The sequence below is a fragment of the Phymastichus coffea genome, unplaced genomic scaffold, assembly GCF_024137745.1.
Source record: "Phymastichus coffea isolate CEN01 unplaced genomic scaffold, Cenicafe_Pcof_1.1 PCOF00058, whole genome shotgun sequence".
Classification (NCBI taxonomy): Eukaryota; Metazoa; Arthropoda; class Insecta; order Hymenoptera; family Eulophidae; genus Phymastichus; species Phymastichus coffea.
The window spans coordinates 1,356,485-1,377,907 of NW_026706869.1; the positions used below are offsets into that span (position 1 = coordinate 1,356,485).

A 21,423-nucleotide genomic window follows, 5' to 3' on the forward strand; every position below is an offset into this window, starting at 1 on the left:
CTGCCTTCTTCTAATCCGTCTGCCCCGCTTCTCTGTTCGCAGACCACTTCTCGCTGCTGGTGGAACTGGAGATGTCGCCGACCGTAGGTACGAGTAACGGCTTGATACCACGCAGGTAGCAGCTCCTGCGACCTAGGCCCAAGTAATTACACGACAGCGTTGAGTATTGGCGTGGCGCAAGTGCGAACGAAAGAGGGATAGAGGTTCAATTGAGGGAACGACAGCAACATCATACACGAGACCGGGAGTGAACGTCGTCAAATGTTTATCGACTATTTTTAATCTTTGATTGCGCATCTCGCTCGACAGTGACGTTAACGCACGCGACAACAATCCTGAACGTCGCTCCTTCTCTTCGCCTATTTTGGCTCCAGCAATATCGTCACACAGACACTCGAACAACCACATACGTTTACGTGCATGAGACCAACGTACATAGGGACTACGAGAATCAAAAGAAAAACACTTGGAATACAAATAAACACACACACACACACGCTCACGTACCCACGCACACGGACACGGACACGGACAATTCGTGGACACTTTAGCGAGTGTATAAAAATGAAAGAAAAGGAGGAGGACGAGAGGCGTGCGCGACGTGTAGCCCATGTATAGTGTATTGCATTTTTAGCGTAGAGTGATGAGAGCAATGTAAGTGCGTGCTTGAGTATGCGAGTGAGTGAATAAGCGAGTGAGAGAGAATGCGAGACCTATATCGAGACACCCTATTTGTGTAGATAAGCGCCTATTTTCCTACGACAAGCCTGTCACGAGGGGGATGGACGACTCTGTGATATCATCTGTCGACGCGTCGATGTTACAGGACGTACACCTAAACACACTCATACGACATACACACAAAAGCACGCACCAACGAAATCACCCTTACAGATGCAGATCGTGGAGCGGAGGCAATTCGGCAAATTTTTCATGCACATATTTTAACGAAATAACGAAAACCTAAAGATAGACAAAGAAATAAACAAAATAAAAAGAAACGCTGCCATCCAACCGGAATAAAAATAACGAAAAAAAAAAAAAACAAGCGAGAATCTGAGATGAAAAGCTGTATTTTTCAAATAGTAACATACACGCTACACTGGGCTGTGCGAAGTGATTGAACGTTGACTTAAAACAATTTTAAATGCAAGTACAAATCTGTTCTTATTGGCCACATATATATAACGTATATCGTCGATAATACTATACATAAGGGCGTAAGAGTATAGATGACGCATGTGTAAAAGTAGGAAAGTGTAATATGTAAGTAAAAAAGCTTAGGATGTAAACGTATGTCACAGCGTCTCTTCGACATGAATATCAATTATTAGGCAAGTTTTTATTTTCTTGTTTTCTTTTCTTTTTTTTTCGATTTTTTGTACATGTACACACTTACATGCGTGCGTGTCGTCTATCACCTTGTTTTCTCTCTGTGGACGAAGTAAAATAAAATGAAGCGCTTTTTTTATCATTGAGCATGTACTTAGACAAGTGTTGCATTTTCCACGCTCATCATCGATTCGTGCAATCATTACTTTCGTGAGAAAGTACTTGTAAAATAGTCGAAAAAAATATTTCTAAAAGTCTTTTCTGATGAATTAAAGCTAATTATACACAGTGTAAGGGGCGAGAAAATTTTACTTTTTATAAACTTATTTTTACAGTCGAAGCATGTGACATTTGCACAACTTGAACAAGACTTTTAGATATATATTTATTTAAACGTACGACATAAGATCATTTATTCATGTACATAATAATTTTTATCGCTTCTAATGGTGATCATGATTGTATTTAAAACTCTGTAATACTATTCTAAGAAGTTACAATCGAAATTCATTGACAAAATAGATTATTGTCTGATTTACTCCATTTCTGATGACTTTTATCTTCGTACATAGGTGCATCAAAATACTCCCGCTATTTCGTTGAATGCTTCTTCAGCAAAGAACGTTATCAATTGTACAATCTACTAGGCATTTTCTTTCTGTTTTTTAAACATCAACAGTCCATCATTGTTATCGAATCTTCGTAAAACGAACAAAGTTGCAATATGGTATTGTGTGAACTTTAATTATGCCCTGATTTGCGTATTACAATATTTTCAATTTTCTTTTATTAAAAAAAACAAAAGCCGAAAATATGCGATATTATTGTATTTCAAACTGAACGAACTTTCAAATCTTATTTTATCATAAGCTTGACAATATCAGCAACTATTCAAAGTAAATTAATTTGAATTATTTGCAGTAAATTTGGTAAATGTATACCAATTTAATTTTTGTTTGTTTTAGATTTACATTTTTCAACAATAATTTCATATACTTTCATACACAATTTATTTCGGTAAATTTCTATAAATTTACATGTTTACAATACAGAAATCGCTACACAGTAGCACAGTATTGTTTTCTAAAAATGAAAATATTATAAATTCAATGAAGCGTTGAATATTGTACAATGAGTGGGAATATAATGAATGTATGAACTTGAATGATTATGTTTAAGATCTGTAGAGTGATTTTGTATTGACTCTTTGCAATTCAATATAGACAGTGCTGTTTGATTATTAAATTTTATCGCGATATATAACTAATGGAAGAAGAGACAGACTGACTTAAATTCTTAGTATTTATTAATATTCAGAGTCTACTGAGAAAAAGTTGTAACAAATATCGTCGGTAAAGTAATTGAGACTTTTTGTACTGCTTCAAATACCCATCAAATTCATGGCTTATTAGTGTCTTACCTTCATAGTTATCACTAACCAGCCTCAAACAAGAAAAGATATCAGAATTATAAAAAATATTTATAAACAGATGCTTATTTATATCTTTATTATAGAGAAGTTTATCAACGAAGGAACAAAAGAAGCAACTAGGTCACACTAGGAAATTTTTTACACATGATTCTTAGAAGAAAAAGTCAGGAGCATTATATACAAAAATAAAAAAAATGAGAATACAGTGGAAACTATGAATACTTGTTAGCTGTCCGTGTAGAAAAAAAACTATACAAATTAGCATTAAATTAGTTTTAAGGCAAAGTGGCAACAAGTTCTCGGGAGAAAATGTATCTGTACGTCCTGTTATTTTACATCTATCGATAATACGTTCTCCTCGTGTCAATCCAATTGACGGTTGATTCACGTAATACATTCGCGATCTACGTTTAGGGCCTAAAATGTTGTATATTACTGATGTCAATCAAATTACCATTGTAAAAATTCGAACAATTCGTGTTTCGTCTGGACATTTACTATTCGCTTCTAAATTTATTACAATTTTATATCATCCATATTTCTTAATAACTGATTTATTTCTTTTACGGTTTCGTTGCATTACGTTCTCTAGTTTTTACAAATCAGTTTTGAATGTCGCGTTCTTTCTTCAAACTATTTTTTACCAATACTTTTTTATACAAATAAAATAATATTTGTGATAGGCTACTACTCATTGTTAGAAAAGAAATGAGATTACGTTAATGATATGTTTCTGGGTCGTCTTGGATTATATATAGTTTATGATCAATGCGTATTGTAAAGTGGAATAAATACGATGATCAACTTTTTAAGTCGCAAATATATTGCGAAATCGCTAGAGCATAAAATAAGCTCGTAAATCATTTTGTTTTTCATATAAGTCAGTGAGCAATAATTGGCATGGCATAGAAACAGAAATTAATAATCATTACACATTGCCAATAATGTTTTTTCAAACAAAGTGACTGCGAGCTAGCCTTTTTTGCTATCCCTACGAAATAAACAAGCACTTTTGAATGACTCAACCTTCTTTTTTTAAAAATCATAACCATCTATAGATTTATTTTTCACTGTGAGAAAAGCAAAAACGAACACTCTCATCACAGTTTCGCTCTCTAAAATCGATTTCTAAAAATAAAAGATGCGATAGCACTTCACTTAGGGATAATCCATATATATCCACTGACAAGCGACTCACACAGATCTCTTGCACGTTCAACTTTGAATACATTAGCTTATTCCTTCTTGGATACGTAAAACTTTTTATTGTCTAGTTACTCTTTGAATGAATGAACGTGTTCAAAAAGTACATATAGCCTTTTAGTACTGATTATGTTTAGATAGATAATTTTGTTTACCTTTTCTTTCTATTGTCCACAGTTTCAAAGTATAAGCGTTTGCTTTCGTTTAGATATTTTATGACCAATGACCATGCAATGCACCCGATTCGCGATGTCAATGTCTGATTTAATGAACAACGATGTGCATAAAGTTTAGTGACCAAAAACAAATATATACATTACATTGTAATTAACGAGCCCCAGTATAATAGTTAAATAGGCTGTAGGTGGAAGATGATTTTAAACGGGCTGTATAAGTGTAATTTAGGTGATGCTGTCTGTACGGTGCCATATGTTTCTTTAATCGAATTTTTATTTCTGACTCAGTTGTAATATTGACAAATATTGAATACCAACGAAAAAGTAATCATATGAAATATTCGTAATTTTGTTCAACCAAATTCGTCGCATTTGTTGTGCTATTTTTAATGTTTTTCATAAAGTAAATTATATTCAAGTTATGTAATCACTATAAAAATGTAAACATGTGGCACTTGATTCAAGGCAGCCTAGCAACTCCACTTCCATGGATCTAGTGGTCTAAGTATTGTAATATAATAATATTAATAAGTATATTAATAATGAGCATAATAATAATCATTATAGTAAAAATAATATTGTAAAATGCGTTTAAAAACGAGCACAGTACATTTAAGTATGTACTTTTTTAAGCGACAAACGAGAAGAATAATAAATCGTGGCAGAAGTTTTAGCAAATCAAATAAGGTGAATCGAATTAACCACTACTCTTTTACGTTACAAAATATTACCAACATAATTTAAGATAAACGGGCGTCCAGAGGAGGTCGCTATCAACAATTCAGCTTTATCTACGCTATGATTTTTCGATATTTTGACTCCAAGTAGTCTTAATAAACTGTGATACATAATTTATAATTGCCCTGCGAAAATTCATATTTTTATTGAGCCGATCAACTAATAAGTTTCCATTGAAATTGAAGCAACGAAAGTGTATTCTCAAACAGAAAATAGCAAAAACACAATATCACGTTCATCCCTCACAAAATCCACTCAAAAATCGAAGTCAGAGCGCTGAAAAAGCAGAAAATGAACGTTCAAACTCCGGTAAAAGCTCTTGCAAACGTTCGATTAATGTCTTTTATACAAGGTAGAGGCAAACCAAAAAGTAATCGCGTCTGACGTTTTCAAATTTTCTAATGTATAGCATCGAACGCCGAAACTCTTGGTTTACTTGAAATTTCATTACCGGAAAGAGGATCAACCACTAGACGCCTGAATTTCTAATCGTGGATTCTCGAACAGTTGCTTGGTCGGCTATTGGGTTCGTTACTTGGAAAACGTTGAAAGCAAACGATACAACTAATTCAGCGTTAAACTTTCATCAAAATGAACTCGACGCAATTCCAAACACATGTTCATATTCCATGTACTTGCATCCAGTTGTACAGTCGAAAGAAAGTCTCCGTTCCATATATAGCTTGTAAAATGCATTTTTAAGCTTCGTAAATAAAAGGAAGGGGAAAAAAATTGAATTGAAACCACGCTGCTCGAGGATTCAGGATAGCTGTAAACGCAAGAAAACAGAGTGAGCCAGTTGTAAAATCAGAAAAAAAGCCTTCTGCGAGTCGGCGAATTTGCCGCGGTTTCAGCCACTCGCTTGACTAACTATGTTAATGGCATTATTTGAAGGCGAAGTTTTTTCGTAGTTTTAGGCGCCACCGTATACGCAACTGTACATTGAGTTCTTTTATATTTTTTTACAGTCTTGGACAGGAAAAAAACTCGCATTCAATGCAGTGTATTGTGTTGCGATTGCGGTTTGCGAGTGGGCCATGTCCGTTGAGTTTTTCGGCCCGCAGAGAAGGCTTGACTTTTGTATTATAAAACTGTACAAAAAGCATTGTTACATTTTAAGCCGTTGAAAATATGACGTATATGGATTTGAGAGCAACTCTGTTTTCTTCAAAATCACCGCGCGATATTTTATTGTAAGTTGTAAAGGCACGAAAATAATTAAGAGTATGGATAATTAATTTTAATCATTAATAAACGATAAAAATAATAAATAATATGACTACGAGTAATGACTAACATAATATCAAGGTTTATCTAAATAGTAAATAATGAAGTGTGAAATTCCGTCAGTTTTTTGTCAACTTTCGTCGAAATTTTAAAGCTCACTCTCGTATCATTTTCACCGCTTGTCATCTTACGCAATATTCACGATAACTTGTTGTATTCACGTATACTTTGATTTCTTCTCTGTTTGGAAAAATGCAATGATTGTATATGGGCTGCGTCTGAATCATGATTGAATGTAACGATTTATTAAATAAATAAAAATAAATGGAAAAAAACACGAAATAAAAATCGAAAAAATTAAATAATCGCGTTTTTATTACTAACATCCTCATGCGTTTATTTTTACTCAATTATCGTGCGAATCAGAGAGAACAAAGTAGGAAACATTCACGTAGAAATATAGTGATAATTTCTAAAAGAAACTCTCTCGATTGCAAGCATAATTTATATTGAATTACTCCTAATTAAGAGTTGACAAATTTAACTAAATTCATATAGGATTTATTTCTTTGCGAAACGAATGAAATTTTACTTATTTATATTATATTATTATCTGTATTCGTATGCGTAGCTTTTACAAGTGTCTATCATAGTGTATAGAGTGCATAAAAATTTACATTCACAATAAGAAACAATATTAGTTGATACTATTTACGTTCATACCAATTTTGATGAGGAAAAAATATTTTTGTTTGAAAATTGTCAAAATAAAATTTATTTATAAGCACGCTGAATTTCTATGTATACAGTTGATTCCAAAATTACGGTAATTAATAACAAATTAATAAAAAAGATAAGAGTCGACAGCTTTTATGCGACGATCGTCGTCATTAAGCGAGGCAGCGTCCCTTATTATTCTTGGCAAACTCTCTCTGCAAAATGTCAAGGTCGAATGAAATAAAAAATGTGAAAAGCTAGATAGTCAGGAAAAAAATTACTTACTGCACACTCGACAAGTGCATGGAAATGACCCCAGTGTGATTGGCATGTCTCAGCTGCTTCGAAGGCGCACTTCGCTACGTGTTTTCCAAGTTTTTTTACGATCCATCTCGCTGCTAAAGCTAAAGCCTAACATTTCAATAGTTCTAATCACATTTTTTCAAACCTAATGAAATTTACTTACTTCGGTTAGCACGATGTTTATAGTTAATATCGCGAGAGGAAATTTCAATCGCAAACTTAACGTGGAATTATCTGTGGAAATACTTACTGGATTTCGGGGTTCCACTTGAATCGTATCAGCAGCGTCAGTCGATGCACCTTCAGCCTTGATGATCACGATGAAAGCAAGAACGCACAAAGCAACAAGGTGTTGCAGAGACATTTTGGATGATTAGGAAAGAATTTACTTTGGTGACAGAACGAAGGAATAGTTATTTATGCATCGGTACTACTTCAACCTGGTATTTTATATACATTCGGTTGGTAAAGTTTAATATATTCCACATTCATCGCAAAAGAGGTGATCGATAGAGTTTTCGTAATTTTACGATGATTCTAAGAAACAATGTTATTTCGCTGAGGTAACTACATCCTCGATATCAAATTCTCATCCATCCTCATTAGCATGGTAAATTAGAAAAAGGGGCGAAGTTCATAATCTACTCAAGTTGTTCATTAGTTCACCGTACATACATTTTTATTTAATTATTCATGAAACGATATCCAAGTATAAAGCTGAACTTTAAAATTACTCGGACTTTTGCGTATTACACCAATAAATATAAATGTTTATTAATAAAGAATGTCTAATATTGCAAAGTTAAAAACTAATAAATTTGACAGACTATCGACTTGAAAATGATTCATGAGATAAGTACAACAAGCGTCTTATCAGTGCAGTTGACAAATGAATAATGTCGATCAGGTAAAATAGTGTATTAACAATTCTAAGTATTATCAGTAATTTTGGATTTCCTTGTCTCTTTTAAGAACTCTGTACTTTTCAAACAAACTGATTATACGTGCTGAATACTCTGTCAATTTATGGGACTTGCCAGGAAAACAAAGAATGTACCTTATTAAAAATGTCGATGAATTCATTGGAAGTAGATTTTTAAAATACTTTCAATTGAAAGAAAAACGATCACTTTTCTAATTTATTAAGAATTAGATGACAAAGGATATTTGATGGATTTGTAAAACTACATATCTCGATATGTAAAAGTACGAAACAATAATACTTTAATAGTTTTTTTATTATATAGTGCTTTGTGATATTTTTTCATACGACACAGTATTATTCAGAAAATTATTTATTCTACTATAGACAAAATATTAGATTGTATTCTAAATAAATCAATATTATTAATTTCTACAATGAAGTTATAGGTATAAGAACTCATAGGTGGAAAAAGTATCAAGGAATGATCATTTTTGTTAATTTGACAACACTCATCGACCACCTAAGTTTCATATTCACGGATATTTTCTGAATTCACTTGTTAAATATTTTATTAAAAATATAATGCGTGAGATTTTTATGATGGAATTATACTTAAAATTTAATTTTGATAATGAATTGGTAACCGTACGAGAAAATAACAGTGTCCTTTAAAAAATTTTAAATGAATTGTATGAATTAAATTTAAAATAATTGGAAAGGTCTGAAAATTATTATCACGCAATACGGGATGTTCTTTGATGAGCTTATTTTCGTTAATTTTGAAAGGATATTGCCAATAGTTAATGAAAACATGCATACGAGAAATGAATATCGTTATATAACGAGCACTTTTCCAATAAATTTAGAAATATAGCTTGGCATTTGAAAGCGAGTGAAAAATGATAATTACAAAAAAAATCAATAGCAGTCTTCATATTTATTTACAGATAAAGATACATCGCGATAAAGAATTATAGCGTAAGATCATTAATTACTGACTAGATCAACCCTTGCGACTAACGCGACGTCTCCTGTGAACCCTGACTCTTTTCTGGAAAGACAAAACGAAAAGAATATTAGTTGGACGTTGCGATATGAAAAGGGTCAAAAATAAGTTCGCTGCATATACACATGACGCAACTGGCGAGTACCTTGGCTTTCTTCCTACGTTTCTTACTGTTGTTGGTGGCTTTCTTGCCGGAACGCTTTGAAGCCTTCTTGCTCGTCTTTTTTTTTATGTCGATATCAGAGGATGCGGATAGCTGTAACAGTTTCGTCAACGATTGTATTCTCGATTATACACACCAATTGTCAAGCGAATCCCCCTCCCCCCGGACCAAATACAAATTAACGCTATTTTTCAAAATTTCGCTTGTTCGATTTTCAATTTCACGATAGCATACCGGGTTGCGTACTTCCATCTCATTTCTTTTGGGCTTTTCGATCTCCACCTTGTCTACTTTAGGGTCTTCGCTCTTCACCTGGTCTACTTTGGGCTTTTCGATCTCCGCCTTGTCTACTTCGGGCTTTTCGATTTCCACCTGGTCTACTTTGGGCTTTTCGATCTCCGCCTTGTCTACTTCGGGCTCGTCGATTTCCACCTGGTCTACTTTGGGCTTTTCGATCTCCGCCTTGTCTACTTCGGGCTCTTCGATTTCCACCTGGTCTACTTTGGGCTTTTCGATCTCCGCCTTGTCTACTTCGGGCTCTTCGATTTCCACCTCGTCTACTTTGGGCTTTTCGATCTCCACCAGGTCTACTTCGGGCACTTCGATCTCCACCTGGTCTACTTCGGGCTCTTCGATCTCCACCTCGTCTACTTCGGGCTCTTCGATCTCCACCTCATCGACTTCGGGCTCTTCGATCTCCGCCTTGTCTACTTCGGGCTCGTCGATTTCCACCTGGTCTACTTCGGGCTCTTCGATCTCCACCTCGGCACTAACAACAACAACGAAAATGGCGAGTACGCACAGTGACAGGAAATAACGTGGGAACTTCATGTTCTTCTAGAGATCTTCTATCTTCTTTAGGTCTGATTGGAATGAATACTGCTTGCTGAAGCTGAGTATTTATAACAGTTAACTTTTTCCTCAAATAATAATTAATAATACTAATCGATTGATCTTCCAGTCTACATCGAATTTATCGTGTATAGCAGTAATCTCCGGTACTGTTTATGTACGTCTTCATCTTATTACTATATTATTATTGCTGAATGATATTTGATCAAGAAAAAATGTAAAATCATCTAAATCGTACACGCAACACACCTGATCAAGCTGGTTAGACAATTAAACAAGTCGAGCACGTTATCGGAGCAGTTTTGGCCATCTAAAATTAATTATCTACGTTACCGGCATTACCGGGTTTTTTAATGTACGTTCGTATATTTTGAATCGGTTAAACTAATTTTAAAGAAGGGGGGGGGGGGGGGCTCGATTGAATTTTCACCTTGTGAGCGCGAAAAGATGAAATTGAGGTCGGTCATGTCCTTGGAAAAATTACTTATTACGTACATCACGATTGAACCGATAGATTAAGCTGGATCCAGAAATACGTTGCAAATTCAATAATAACCATATAACAAAATGTGGATATCAGAATATGCATCGATACTGCTTCATCCTGATATTTTATATACATTCAATTGGTAAAGTTTAATACATTCAACATTCAACGCAAAAAAGGTGATCGATAGAGTTTTCGTAATTTTACGATGATTCTAAGGAACAATGATATTTCGTTGAGGTAACTACATAATCGATAACAAATTCTCATCCATCTTCATTAGCATGGCAAATTATAAAAAGGGGCGAATTTCATAATCTACACAAGTTGTTCATTAGTTCACCGTACATACATTTTTATTTAATTATTCATGAAACGATATCCAAGTATAAAGCTGAACTTTAAAATTACTCGGACTTTTGCGTATTACACCAATAAATATAAATATTTATTAAGAAAGAATGTCTAATATTGCAAAGTTAAAAACTAATAAATTTGATAGACTATCGACTTGAAAATGATTCATGAGATAAGTACAACAAGCGTCTTATCAGTGCAGTTGACAAATGAATAATGTCGATCAGGTAAAATAGTGTATTAACAATTCTAAGTATTATCGGTAATTTTGGATTTCCTTGTCTCTTTTAAGAACTCTGTACTTTTCAAATAAACTGATTATACGTGCTGAATACTCTGTCAATTTATGGGACTTGCCAGGAAAAGAAAGAATGTACCTTATTAAAAATGTCGATGAATTCATTGGAAGTAGATTTTTAAAATACTTTCAATTGAAAGAAAAACAATCACTTTTCTAATTTATTAAGAATTAAATGACAAAGGATATTTGATGGATTTGTAAAACTACATATCTCGATATGTAAAAGTACGAAACAATAATACTTTAATAGTTTTTTTATTATATAGTGCTTTGTGATATTTTTTCATACGACACAGTATTATTCAGAAAATTATTCATTCTACTAATGACAAAATTTTAGAAGTTCTTTGATGAGCTTATTTTCGTTAATTTTGAAAGGATATTGCCCATAGTTAATGAAAAAATGCATACAAAAAATGAAAATTATTTAATAACGAGCACTTTTCCAATAAATTTATTAATATAGCTTGGCATTTGACAGCGAGTGGAAAATGACAATTACAAAAAAAGAATTCAATAGCAGTTTTCATATTTATTTACAGATAAAGATACATCACGATAAAGAATTATAGCGTAAGATCATTAAGTACTGACTAGATCAACCAACAACGCAACGTCCCTTGTTAGCCTTCAGGAATTTTTTCTGGAAAGACAAAACAAAAAGAATATTAGTTGGACGTTGCAATGTTAAAAGGGCCAAAAATAAGGTCTCTATGTATACTCACGGCGCAACTGACGAGTGCCTTGGGATTCTTCCAATGTTGCTTACAGTTATTGGCGGCTTCCTCGACGCAACGCTTTGCAGCCCACTTGACCGCTTTTTTTATGATGATAATAGCGGCTGCGAGAAGCTGTAACAGTTTCGTCAATGATTGTATTCTCGATTATACGCATTAATTGTCAAGCAATCCCCCCCCCCCCGGACCAAATACAAATTAACGCTACTTTTCAAAATTTTGGCTGTTCGATTTGCAATTTCATGATAACATACCGGGTTGCGTGCTTCCACCTCGTCTACTTCGGGCTCTTCGATCTCCACCTCGGCACTGACAACAACCACGAAAAAGGCGAGTACGCATAGTGACAGGAAATAACGTGGGAACTTCATGTTCTTCTAGAGATCTTCTACCCTTTGTCTTCTTTAGGTCTGATTGGAATGAGTACTGCTTGCTGAAGCTGAGTATTTATAATAATTAACTTTTTCCTTAAATAATAATCAGTAACACTAATCGATTGATCTTCGAGTCTACATCGAATTTATCGTGTATAGCAGTGTTCTCTGGTACTTTTTGTGTATCTCTTCATCTTATTATCAAATTATTATTGCTGAATGAGATTTGATCAAGGAAAAATGAAAAAGACATCTAAATCGTACACACATCAGACCTGAACAAGCTGATTAGAAAAATAAACAAGTTGAGCATGTTATTGGAGCAGTTTTGGCCATCTAAAACTAATTATCTACGTTACCGGCATTACCGGGTTTTTTAATGTACGTTCGTATATTTTGAAACGGTTAAACTAATTTTAAAGAAGGCGGTGGGGGTCTCGATTGAATTTTAACCTTGTAAGCGCGAAAAGACGAAATTGAGGTCGGTCGTGCCCTTGGAAAAATTACTTGTTACGTACATCACGACTGAACCGACAGATTAAATTGGATCCCGAAATATATTGCAAATTCAATAATAACCATATAATAAAATGTGATTAATTTTATGTTTCGGAAAAACGAAGGCGTTTACGTCAATTTTTCGTAATGTATCGTTATTTGCGAAATGCAAATTATGTGTATACGTCAAAATCATTGGTGTGCACACACGCATAAAACTTATCCTTAAGGAAAAATCTTCAATACCAAAATTATATGAAGCGTATCATAGTTTGCGAAATGTAAATTATGATGCACATGAATGATTTCGATGAACGAAACTTATCCTCCAAAATACAATTATCTAAACAAAGCAGATTAGAAATCATTTCATAGTTTGAAAGTTGATCTATAATAGACATTGAATGAATATTAAACATCTACAACCTACGAAGTAGTGAAAGTTTGATATTTTGTACGTAAGCTCACAGTACTCTACAGTAATTAATTTTTGTTATCACTTTTTCACTTTGATAATAAGCTACATTGCCAAGTAGTCCTGGAAAACAAATCGAAAGTTTAAAACAATAATGATATTGAGAGTTTATGACTGGCAAGATATCTCGATCTGTTAATAAACTGATAAGTTATCTCTAATTTCAATTTTCATGTAATATCGCTTACAGATGCCATATGTGAAGTGAGTGCATTCTTTAGAAATTGAATATCTGTCGTAATTTCGAGGTGAGTTAACATTTTATTTTATGCATTGCATCCAACTTCTTAAACTTATTAGGAAACGAAAAAATTTATCAAAGCTAATAGCATAATATATGTATTTCGTTTTATCTTTCAGTATATCATCATTTTTATGATACAAAAAATTGTACAATGCAACTTTCCTCAATTGTCTTTATTATAGGTTTTCTTGAGAAATAAATACCATGGATATCACTGACGTAATATATGTAGTGATTAAAGCACTACTCGGGATTTGGTCCAATTTCACGTCGGTGAATCTACCATCCATGCAATTAGCCAATCCATATTGGGGCCCAGGCGAGCCACCCATAAATCCTGACTTGAGTATTAGACCTTTCAAAGTGCACTTTTCCAACGAGGTGAAAATTGCATGTGTATTTTACGATATTTTTTTTTACGGTAGTCATGAAAGTATTATGTTTAAATAAATGCGCTATCAATTCGCAAAACCGCGAGGCCTTGAAAATAAAACTGATATAGTGTTTTATATACTTAAAGAAATGTATAATTGTTAAAGAGATACTTACAACGTGACGATTGACATTGGCAGGTTGTTAATGACTTGAAATACCGGTTAAACCATACTAAGAAGCTCCAGTCAACTCTTGAAAATGCAGCTTCGACTTACGGAATCAATAGCGAATTTCTACCCAAAGTAATTGAATACTGGCTGCATAAATATAATTTCAAAGAACGCGAGGCACATCTCAATCAATATCCACAGTTCATCACGAACGTACAAGGTAAAGTGTTAAAACGACCTGTGCGTCAAGCGAAAAATTCCAAACGACAAATGACATTCTTCCATTTGGGTTGAACTTGGCAGGTCTCGACATCCACTACGTACACGCGAAACCGCAATTACCGAAAGACAGTGGGATCGAAGTTTTGCCGCTGCTAATTCAACACGGATGGCCGGGCTCGGTAGTCGAGTTTTACAAAGTCATCCCCAAGCTGACTGCACCCTCGGCCGAACGGAACTTCGTTTTCGAAGTCATAGCACCGTCGTTGCCGGGCTTCGGGTACTCCGACGCCGCCGCGAAAATTGGCCTTGGCGCTACCGAAATAGCCACGGTTTTGAAGATTTTGATGGGCAGAATCGGACACGACAAGTTTTACGCACAAGGCGGCGACTGGGGCGGCATTGTGTTGGCCAACTTGGCGTCGATGTATCCCGAAGTGTAATATTGTCCGACATATTGACTTACGACATATACAGTGCAATTCGTAATTTGATTTCTTCCGCGTCCGCGACGTTCACTCGACATTCGCTCGAGCTCGAAGTGCTCGGCGCTGCCGAGTTTGCTGTCTGCGCGATATTCATGCTTGGTCGAATGTAAACAGTGTTTTAGGATTGCACTCCAACTTTTGCGTGCTATCCAGCCCGTCGGCATTGCTGAAACTTGCGTACTACAGCTTGCAACCGTCGCTGCTTTTAGAATACGAGCGTCCGTATATGCCATCGTTTGGCCAACTACTTTACCAACTAGTCGAGAGGAGTGCTTACTACCATGAACAAGCTACCAGGCCCGACAGCTTCGGTACATTTTTACCCTTATCCGCCAAATGTTCTTTCGCTATAATACATCTCCAGGGGAGTAGCGCTACGACCACGCTGGTAACAGTGGAATTGATTATTAGTTATCCGAGCGGATGGAAAATTAAGCGATTCGCCGCCAAGTCATGATAATTTCGATGATAAAATCTACAATTAGGCCTTGGCCAACTGAAGTGATGATAATCGTGCGTCAAATCAATTGGCAGGTGTCGGGCTGAATGACTCGCCAGCGGGATTAGCCGCATACGTGCTAGAAAAATTTTCCGAGGCAGCGAATTACGATAATCGATTCAGCGACGACGGCAATTTGTCCCAACACTACGCCATGGACGACTTGATCGACAATCTCATGTATTACTGGGCACCTGCCAAGATCACTAGCTCCATGCGAATTTACGCCGAATCGTCTAGTCTTCTCTCGATCATGAGCTCCAGCCTCAACGCGTAAGTGTAGCTGTCAAAAAACGAGCAGCCAGAGAGGCAGCAGCGATACCGTCGAGTCTTCTTGTTTCAGCGATTTGATTACAGTGCCGTCCGCCTGCACTGCCTTTCCTCATGAAATTATTTTCATACCCGAGGTATTGCTGCGCACTCGCTACGTCAACTTGGTACAGCGTACGCTGAAGCCGCGTGGCGGACACTTTGCCGCGCTCGAGGAGCCGCAATTGTTCGTCGACGACGTTTTCGCAGCTGTGGAGAAAATGCGAAGGCGTGGCGCTGCTGAATAGCAAACGATTTTGTAATATTTATGAATTTACAAAGAAAATAATAGAATTATTCGTTTCGATAAATTTTGGCCCAAAGAGCATTTCATCGCGATGAACGAGTACACCAACCCTCTTCTCAAAATCTCGATGCTAAAAAGAATGACAAAGTATTGCCAGTACCTCGTATTACCTATTCCCGGTTGCTGTTTAGTCTTCTATGCTAATTTGAACAACCAATGCTAATTTGAACAAATTAAGTTAATAACAAAAACATTATTTAGGAAATCGAAAATATAATAATTTTGAAATAAATATTATCGAATAATGAGCTCTCTTTGGTAATAAAATTTAAGGCGTACCACTGTGCAGTAAATCTAATGTTAACGAAAAACAAAAATTGTTTGAATAAGTTCTTATATAATACACACACACACACACACATATATATATATATATATATATAACCGTTCGTATTGATACTAAAAGTATTCATGAAATCAATTTTTATTTTCAAGCAATTTATGTTCGTTAAAATTAAATTCCTGCAATGTGATGAATTTTTTATTTTATTACTAAAACTTATTTTGGCATATTATTTATTAAGAGTTGATTATTTTTTACGATTTTTTATAATTAAATGTAGTAAATCTCAAAGCAGTTTTTTTACTTACTTTTAACAGACGTAAATTAAAATAAATTAAAATATTCGAAACGAAACAAAAAACTACATTCTCATTAAATATATAAACGTGTGTGTATGTTGGAACAAACAAATAACAGTAATTGCTCGAAACTTATATAAAACTTTTACTTTTATAAAACGATTTAAAATTATCTTTAAAATCTTTAAAATTAATAAATATTTATGTTAATTTAAAATTATATCTTATATTACATAGCATTGGTTTTGCGACGGACACGGCCAGCGTACAATATGCGTTGCGCAACGCAAGTGCATATGACCAACATCACAAGAAGGCTCCAGATTCCCAAACATCTTAGTTCCTTTCAAATTTTGATGGGTAGTCCGCAATGTCTATCAAACTTAGTTTCCTTTAATATCATAAATAATTTGCAAATATAGATGCATTTTACATCGACTCACTGATAGAAGTAAAAGATACATTGCAGTGTTCAGTTAAAATCTTAAAAATTACGAAATAAAGACTATCTACAATAAAATATATTGTTCTCTAGTTAAGATTATCAGATCTATAAATTAAATTTTGTTGTTGTGACTTTCAACTTGAATGTATAATTTTCACAATGAACGAGTTTTCAATTTTTAATTTTACAGTTTTACTTTGAAAAGTAAATCGATATACCATCTTGTGGATACAAATATGGATGACGATTGTACAGAAATAATTTTCAATTTTGATCGGATAAACGTTTTCAAATGGAAAAATGCATAAGCTGCTTATCAATATTCGAGATGAAATAGCTCACTATAATGAATTTAAAATATTACTAAAAGATGATAAAGCCGAAGATAAGGAAAGACGAAAGGAGTTGATTTATATAGACACTGTGGAGCATGGTTATATAAATATTTTAGTTGAAGCTATGTGCTCGGTCAGTGGATAAACAATACGTAAAAGAAAACAACATTTTTTTAAGAAATTTTTTAACCTTTTTAGGAACTTTATTATGAAAAAACAAAATGAAAAAACAGTATGAAATTACCACTAGAACAGCAATACAAATCAACAAAACAACTTTCAAAATAATGGCCCAAAAGTACTGTAGTCAGCTAGAACAAATGCACGTTGTCGACTAGTCTTGTTTTATAAATAATCTGCACGCGATCTTTAATCCGTAGCAGTCTTGTGACAGGATTATATATGTTACTCAGTTTTGCAGTATCCACTTTATCAACGTTATGACGAAAACATTTAATATGTAACATTCCTAAGAACAATCTTTTTTTTCAGTTAAACTTGAAATGCTGGCGCCGATTCAATCGAATGAGTGCTTAAATTTAATTTTCATCACAACGTTGATAATAAAGAGAATAATGTAAAATTGAGTAATATATATAAATCTATCACGAACCTACTAAGGATTAAAGATTAGACGCAGAGTATAGACGACCGATACATAATTTTCTATTATTTCGTTTATCAGAACATCAAATGTTTATAACTATAGACCATTTTATTGTTGGACTAAAAATTAGAAAATTATATAAAAACTTTTAAATGTTTTAAAAGCAATTGAAGATTTTTTTAAATAGCAAAGTAAAAAACAGCTGCCTGATTTTGTAAATTATTTTAAATATTTAACGAATCCAAAATGGAGTTGACCAATTAGAAACAACAAAATTGAAAGATAATATAAATCTACGTGCAGTTCTAATAAAGCATCCACGTGACACTTATTCTTGTTAAAGATGATAATTTTGATAAAAAGTATTTCAAAAATTTTCATATTTATAAAAATACAAAGGGCATTTTACAAAATCTAATTTAAGATTTTATGTAGAACAATCTATGTATGTATACATACAAAAAATATCGTTTTCCAATTTTGCTGTTGCAAAATTTTGTATTATTTAAGAAATGAAGAGATTCTGAATATAACCATAACTGTAAAATTAATCATTTAATAGATCAGTGTTGTAAATAAAATTATTGTATGTGTAAAAAGAATTAATTTTATTCTATTGTAGGTTTCATAATGGGTTTATTTATTTTGTCTAAAATATTATTACAATAAATTATAAACTTCGATTTTCTTTACCAATAATATAAAAAATATAATTTTGAGTTTCATTTAATTCAGAAATTTAAATAGTAGGAAGTATAAAAATACCTATTTTATAAAAAACATTACTTATATTGTAAGATATTTAAATATGAATCTATAGATAAATAAAATTTTGCAATTTGTATATTTAATCATTTATAAAACTACACTTTTAAAATTTCTTTATAAAATTACTTTTAAAATATGTAAATAAAACTTATTAAATTAAATAAGTATAAAACCTATATATATCTTTTCATCAGCACTTATGAGGCATAATACATTTTTCTCCGTATACCATGTAATAAGCTTGGTCTATATAAAATTTATATGGCAAATTGTATAAAGTAGCTTGCGCATTGCTATCAAGATACTTATAAGTAAGTTCAGACAGTTTTACTGCATGTTTCAATATTTCTTCGTTATATTCCCAATCAAGTTCATCATTGCCCAAGAGACGACTTTTAGATGCATATGGAAACAAATAATTAAATTCTTGCATGATCTTTATAGATATCATACTTTTCTGTCTCTGAAAAGCAAACAAAATTTTATTATATAGATAAAATTACTTGCATTACAATTTCTAGATATAATATAATACTTACTTCATCTAAATCAGCAAATTCTAGATTGTTTGGCCAGTTTTCTTTGCATGGTTCACATTCACAAATGAAGTTAAAACATTTTCTTAAGTGACTTTGACGCTCTTCCTTTTTCATCATAAACGTAGGTCCATAACTCTCAAATAACTGAAATGAAAATGTCTCAATTAATTCTGCATTGTTTTTAAAAATCCATAGGCATTATATAAAATATCTACCTGTTCACCCTCTTTTACTGGAGCTACTGTAAACATGACTATTTTGCCATTTGGCAGAAACATTCTACTGACATTAGAATTGCAACTATGATTTATTAAACTACTAATTGGAGCAAGAATCACTCCACGAGTAGCTTCACATTCATTTCTACATTGAGTGAAGCTTTCACAATTACAAATCATTGCTTGATACTGAAAAAGAAAAAGTAATTTATTTTAGTACAAACAATTAAAAAATTAAGTTATAGAAACTAGAGAAACTACTTTATATTTGTATATTAATAACTTTGAATGATTATTTAATAAGCATACCTTGAATGAATTAACATAGACAATACCTGTCAATTTTTTAATGATATTTTCTAGTTGATAAAGCAAATGTTCATTAGTGATAAGATTACTTTCATCTTTCTTTGAATCAAAAAAATTAGTATATTCAAATAATGCATTTGCAAAAATTGTTACATTAAAATCTAAATCATTTTCTTTAGGACATTGCCGGTAATTGAGCAAATTGATAAGAGATCTAAATTTATTGCTATACAACTTTCCATTTACCATCAGACCTTCCACTTGATTGTTGCAAATTCTGGCTTCATTCATAATGGTATCAATGCCTTCTTTTTTAACAGCTTTAATAAATAATCTAATCGCAACTATTATATCTGGTACAAAATTTTCTTTATCAGAAAACATGCAAGAAATATACCGATACAAAGTACACTCTATATCGTGATATTGCTTCCAAGCATTTTTTCTACATGATTCACTGCAATATACACAAAAAGCACAACTCTCACAAGAAATTCCACTCCATGCAAAGATCAAACAGTGAGAGCATATAAGGTAACGGTGACAAGTCATAGGATAACAAACATAGCCTTTTTCAGCAATAATTATTTCTCCAGGTTTTATGTACCTGGTTGCTATTAAATGTCTCCCATACTTTTCATTATACTTTACAGTAATAGCTTCTGAAGCACTTTGTATGACTGTAGATGGTGCAATGGTTGGTAATTTCAATGTATGATTATTTTCTTTACTAATTGAATCTATTATTGATTCTTCATAATTCTTTTTTTTGTTTAAATTTTCCATTAACTGTAAACATTTCTGTTTTCGAGCATGAAGCTTGGAAATCAACTTAGTCGAATTAGTAATTTGCAAAGCTCTGTTAATATCATCTAAACATTGTTGGTACTGATGTAAATGTAATAACAAAGCAGACCTATTACCATATGCAAGAGCTAGATCTTCTGAATTATTAGGAGCGAATGCTACACTTTTCGAATATTGCATCAAAGTTTTTTTATGAATATTTCGGTCATGTATTTTCTGAGTGTACAACTGATTGCCAATTTTTCGTGCTTCTTTGGAAACGGTTGCACTTTTATCGAAAAGATTTTCGAAATCTATACTGGTCTCAAGAAAATCTTTACTTATTTTCTGGTAAGCATCTAAATCTTCCATAATAAATAATTAAGCACTAATTTTTTGACTTGTAATTTATGCAATAATTTATTTAAATTATTACTGCCTACAATAATCAATAAAACTAATATCTTTTCGTCAATTGATTGCATCAGATTGCTTAAAGTTTATATTACAGTAAGTTTCGTTTTATTTTTTTTCAATTGATCTAAACTTTTACAAAAGAACAAAAGAGTGACAATTGTATATATACATATATACACCTATATCTATACAGTCGAACCTACGGCACTGCACGCTTTCGGGAGTAGCCGACCCAAGGCACTGCACGCTGGCGGTAGCCAATCACGGCGCTGCGCCAGGTACGGGCATATGTAGCACTAAAAGAGGCCCACAAAAATTTTCGCGCAATTGTTCGTAGTTGTTTAATTAAGCAGGATAATTTTTTTATTTAATAGAACAATATTGGATTTTGTCGGCATTAAAATAATTCAATTAAAATTACTTTTTTTACTTTTAATAAAAAAGTTAAGAGCCCCCCCCCCGGTGAGTGGGCCACTAGTGACGGTACTGTGTAGCGTGCAGTT

At 33.3% G+C, this 21,423-nt stretch overlaps 5 protein-coding genes across 7 annotated transcripts in view; 2 read left to right on the forward strand and 3 right to left on the reverse strand.

Annotated features, from left to right (window-relative positions):
- Positions 1-6,475, forward strand: part of LOC131666448 (CCR4-NOT transcription complex subunit 6-like) — a 226,540-nt gene extending 220,065 nt beyond the window's left edge. For both annotated transcript variants that reach the window (XM_058939107.1, XM_058939108.1), the window contains exon 10: positions 43-6,475. In XM_058939107.1, coding sequence (XP_058795090.1) covers positions 43-119 — 77 coding nt within the window. In that variant the 3' untranslated portion in view covers positions 120-6,475. The remainder of the gene's footprint in view (positions 1-42) is intronic.
- A 1,023-nt stretch (positions 6,476-7,498) lies between these two features.
- On the forward strand, positions 7,499-15,855 carry LOC131666441 (juvenile hormone epoxide hydrolase 1-like). Its single transcript, XM_058939100.1, has 8 exons — positions 7,499-7,589; positions 13,494-13,551; positions 13,730-13,928; positions 14,120-14,312; positions 14,396-14,750; positions 14,914-15,110; positions 15,334-15,571; positions 15,642-15,855. Exons 3-8 carry the CDS (start codon positions 13,752-13,754, stop codon positions 15,853-15,855), a joined length of 1,374 nt encoding a protein of 457 aa, XP_058795083.1. The 5' UTR covers positions 7,499-7,589; positions 13,494-13,551; positions 13,730-13,751.
- LOC131666439 (variable charge X-linked protein 3B-like) lies at positions 9,057-10,243 on the reverse strand. Its single transcript, XM_058939097.1, has 5 exons — positions 10,236-10,243; positions 10,041-10,184; positions 9,457-9,991; positions 9,205-9,315; positions 9,057-9,104 (listed from the first exon to the last, which is right to left on the reverse strand). Exons 1-5 carry the CDS (start codon positions 10,241-10,243, stop codon positions 9,057-9,059), a joined length of 846 nt encoding a protein of 281 aa, XP_058795080.1.
- Positions 11,818-12,327, reverse strand: LOC131666440 (uncharacterized). Its single transcript, XM_058939098.1, has 3 exons — positions 12,211-12,327; positions 11,945-12,070; positions 11,818-11,862 (listed from the first exon to the last, which is right to left on the reverse strand). The coding sequence occupies exons 1-3, from the start codon at positions 12,325-12,327 to the stop codon at positions 11,818-11,820; spliced, it is 288 nt and encodes a 95-aa protein (XP_058795081.1).
- Positions 15,856-18,574: 2,719 nt separating the features above from the next.
- Positions 18,575-21,124, reverse strand: LOC131666370 (SET and MYND domain-containing protein 4-like). Of its 2 annotated transcripts, none has more exons than XM_058938993.1 (4): positions 19,964-21,124; positions 19,406-19,597; positions 19,191-19,334; positions 18,575-19,114 (listed from the first exon to the last, which is right to left on the reverse strand). In XM_058938993.1, exons 1-4 carry the CDS (start codon positions 20,873-20,875, stop codon positions 18,842-18,844), a joined length of 1,521 nt encoding a protein of 506 aa, XP_058794976.1. In that variant the 5' UTR covers positions 20,876-21,124; the 3' UTR covers positions 18,575-18,841. The 2 variants fall into 2 exon arrangements, with proteins under 2 accessions (XP_058794976.1, XP_058794975.1); XM_058938992.1 differs by having other exon boundaries at positions 19,718-21,124.
- Between the last annotated feature and the right edge of the window lie 299 nt (positions 21,125-21,423).